Consider the following 2,542-nt stretch of genomic DNA (forward strand, 5'->3'; position numbering starts at 1 on the left):
CTGATTGGTTAAAAATTCATGTAAAGGGGCGTGGTTAAGTCTTTGTTTTTTGTCTCTAACTTATACTTTTCAGGCATCAGACAGGTAAAAGCTCTGATTCCAGATGTTTAGCCATACTGTAGCTAGCATTATGGTGTGAGATGTTCTGGTGTGGCGACACGTCCTACCTGCGAAACTTGTTCCTGTCTCCAGCCTGTGTCATGGCTACCACCGTGTTCGTCACCGACGTCCCGATGTTGGTGCCCATGATGATGGGGACGGCCGTGGAGACTTGAAGCACTGGAGGAAAGGTAGAGATTCATTACCTCCTTCATCACCGCTACCATCATCATCATCATCATCATCATCATCATACTTATTTGACTCACGTCCAGAGGACACCATGCTGACCACAATAGACGAGGAGGTGCTGGAGCTCTGCACCAGCAGAGTGACCAGGACGCCAATCACCAAGCCGGCCAGAGGATTCGACAACACCTGGTTCTCCTGGAAGATATCTCCAGCTGCCTTACCTACACATACACAAACACAAACACACACACAAAATAATATTAAGATTAAAATGTGTGTGTGTGTTGGGGGGGGTTGTGTGTGTGGAACTAAAGTCTGAACAAAAACTCTTGCGAACCTCCAACAAGCTGAAAGGCAGAACTGAGGACATCCAGAGAGCAGACGAAGCTATATAGCAAACCCAAGAGCACCACCAACTTCACCACTGAGACCAAAACACGCAACGCTCTCCCCTTACTGTCCAGATCTGTGAGAGAGAGAGAGAGAGAGAGAGAGAGAGAGAGAGAGAGAGAGAGAGAGAGAGAGAGAGAGAGTGGTGTAAACTCCTCTGTCCTGAAGAAGTAACAACTTTTTCCGTGTTTTAATCTGTTTATGTACAAGACCCAGTGAACGAGACGTTACTATGGAAACGATAAGGTTTCAGAGTGAGGGCATGAATATAAACCTGCGCTGCAGTCAGACCTGCTGTTATGGAGAATTAATCAACACCTGCTGGACTTCAGCAGGTGAAGAGCTTCACGACGACGTGTTTAAATTGTGTGAAATCAGAAAGGTTAAACTCCACACCTGCCCATGCGACCCCCGTGTCCTCTAAATCCACATCGTCCCACACGTCCTCATCCGTCCTCACATCATCACCGATCAGAGCCACGGTGGAGACGGCAGGAGGGATAGAGGCGGCTCTGTCCTTCATCACTGAGAGAAAGAGATAAAGAGAAAGAGAGAGAGACACACAAATACACACACAGTTATTAGTTGTGTAGTTCAGACCTCTGCTCACAGACCACCTACATTCCAGATTTAACCCTCATACGTGTTACAGTGTGTCTTTCAGAACTCACCTTCGTGTGTGTTTAGAGAGATCGTCACCCGTCTAAAAGTACAGAACACGTCTGGAAGATTGGTGTGTATTCAAAGTGACTCACAAACACACAAACACACACACCTGTGCAGGTACACGTGCAGCCACAGGATGTCTCTCTGGAGATTGTGTGAGTGTGAGTGAGTGTGTGTGAGTTTTATAGCGTGCCAGCAATAATGATGATAAGCACAATGACAAAGTACAGTGTGTGCATGTATGTGTGAGTGTGTGTGTGTGTGTGTTCTGAATCTAGGGCACTAATCAATTTTTGCTGATCACATGATTCATTAAAGCACAGATCACTGACTAAATATAAAAAAATCAAGTATAATGGAAATCTCCATTAGTCTGAAAGCATCTGACTACACACACACACACACACACAGTTTGTGAATGGAAAATGGAGTCACTACAGAAGGTTATTTGTAACTGATCAATGCTTTGATTGGCTGAGATCGGTAGTTTATGGGTCAGTTTACTTTTATCTCAGTTTTCTTTCATTCCTTCATCCCCCTGAAGTCACTCTATTCTTGAGGACATTTTAATGTAACTAATTATTAAGCAGTGTGTGTAGTTGGTATAGTATAGTATAGTATAGTATAGTATAGTATAGTATAGTATAGTATAGTATAGTATAATGTAGTGTACTGTAGTGTAGTGTAGTGTAGAGTAGTGTAGTGTAGAGTAGTGTACTGTAGTGTTCTGTAGAGTAGTGTAGTGTAGTATAGTGTAGTGTGGTGTAATGTAGTGTAGTGTAGTGTAATGTAGTGTAGTGTAGTGTAGTGTAGTGGAGAGTAGTGTACTGTAGTGTTCTGTAGAGTAGTGTAGTATAGTGTAGTGTAGTGTAGTATAGTGTAATGTAGTGTAATGTAGTGTAGTGTAGTGTAATGTAGTGTAGTGTAGTGTAGTGTAGTGTAGTGTAATATAGTGTAGTGTAGAGTAGTGTAGTGGAGAGTAGTGTACTGTAGTGTTCTGTAGAGTAGAGTAGTGTGGTGTAGTATAGTGTAGTGTAGAGTAGTTTAGAGTATAGTATAGTGTAGTATAGTGTTGTGTAAAGTAGTGTAGTATAGTGTAGACTAGTGTAGTGTAGTGAAGGTTATTATAGTATAGTGTTGTGTATAGTAGTGTAGTGTAATATAGTATAGTATAGTATAAAATAGAATAGAATAG

General features: G+C 42.2%; 1 protein-coding gene across 1 annotated transcript in view; it reads right to left on the reverse strand.

The window, feature by feature from the left end:
* Positions 1-1,509, reverse strand: part of slc34a2a (solute carrier family 34 member 2a) — a 5,474-nt gene extending 3,965 nt beyond the window's left edge. The window contains exons 1-5 of the mRNA XM_060864686.1: positions 1,353-1,509; positions 1,078-1,206; positions 629-757; positions 369-512; positions 168-279 (exon numbers count right to left, since the gene is read on the reverse strand). Of these exons, the coding sequence (XP_060720669.1) occupies positions 168-279; positions 369-512; positions 629-757; positions 1,078-1,204 (512 nt within the window). The 5' untranslated portion in view covers positions 1,205-1,206; positions 1,353-1,509. The remainder of the gene's footprint in view (positions 1-167; positions 280-368; positions 513-628; positions 758-1,077; positions 1,207-1,352) is intronic.
* Between the last annotated feature and the right edge of the window lie 1,033 nt (positions 1,510-2,542).

The sequence above is a fragment of the Tachysurus vachellii genome, chromosome 2 (assembly GCF_030014155.1).
Source record: "Tachysurus vachellii isolate PV-2020 chromosome 2, HZAU_Pvac_v1, whole genome shotgun sequence".
Classification (NCBI taxonomy): Eukaryota; Metazoa; Chordata; class Actinopteri; order Siluriformes; family Bagridae; genus Tachysurus; species Tachysurus vachellii.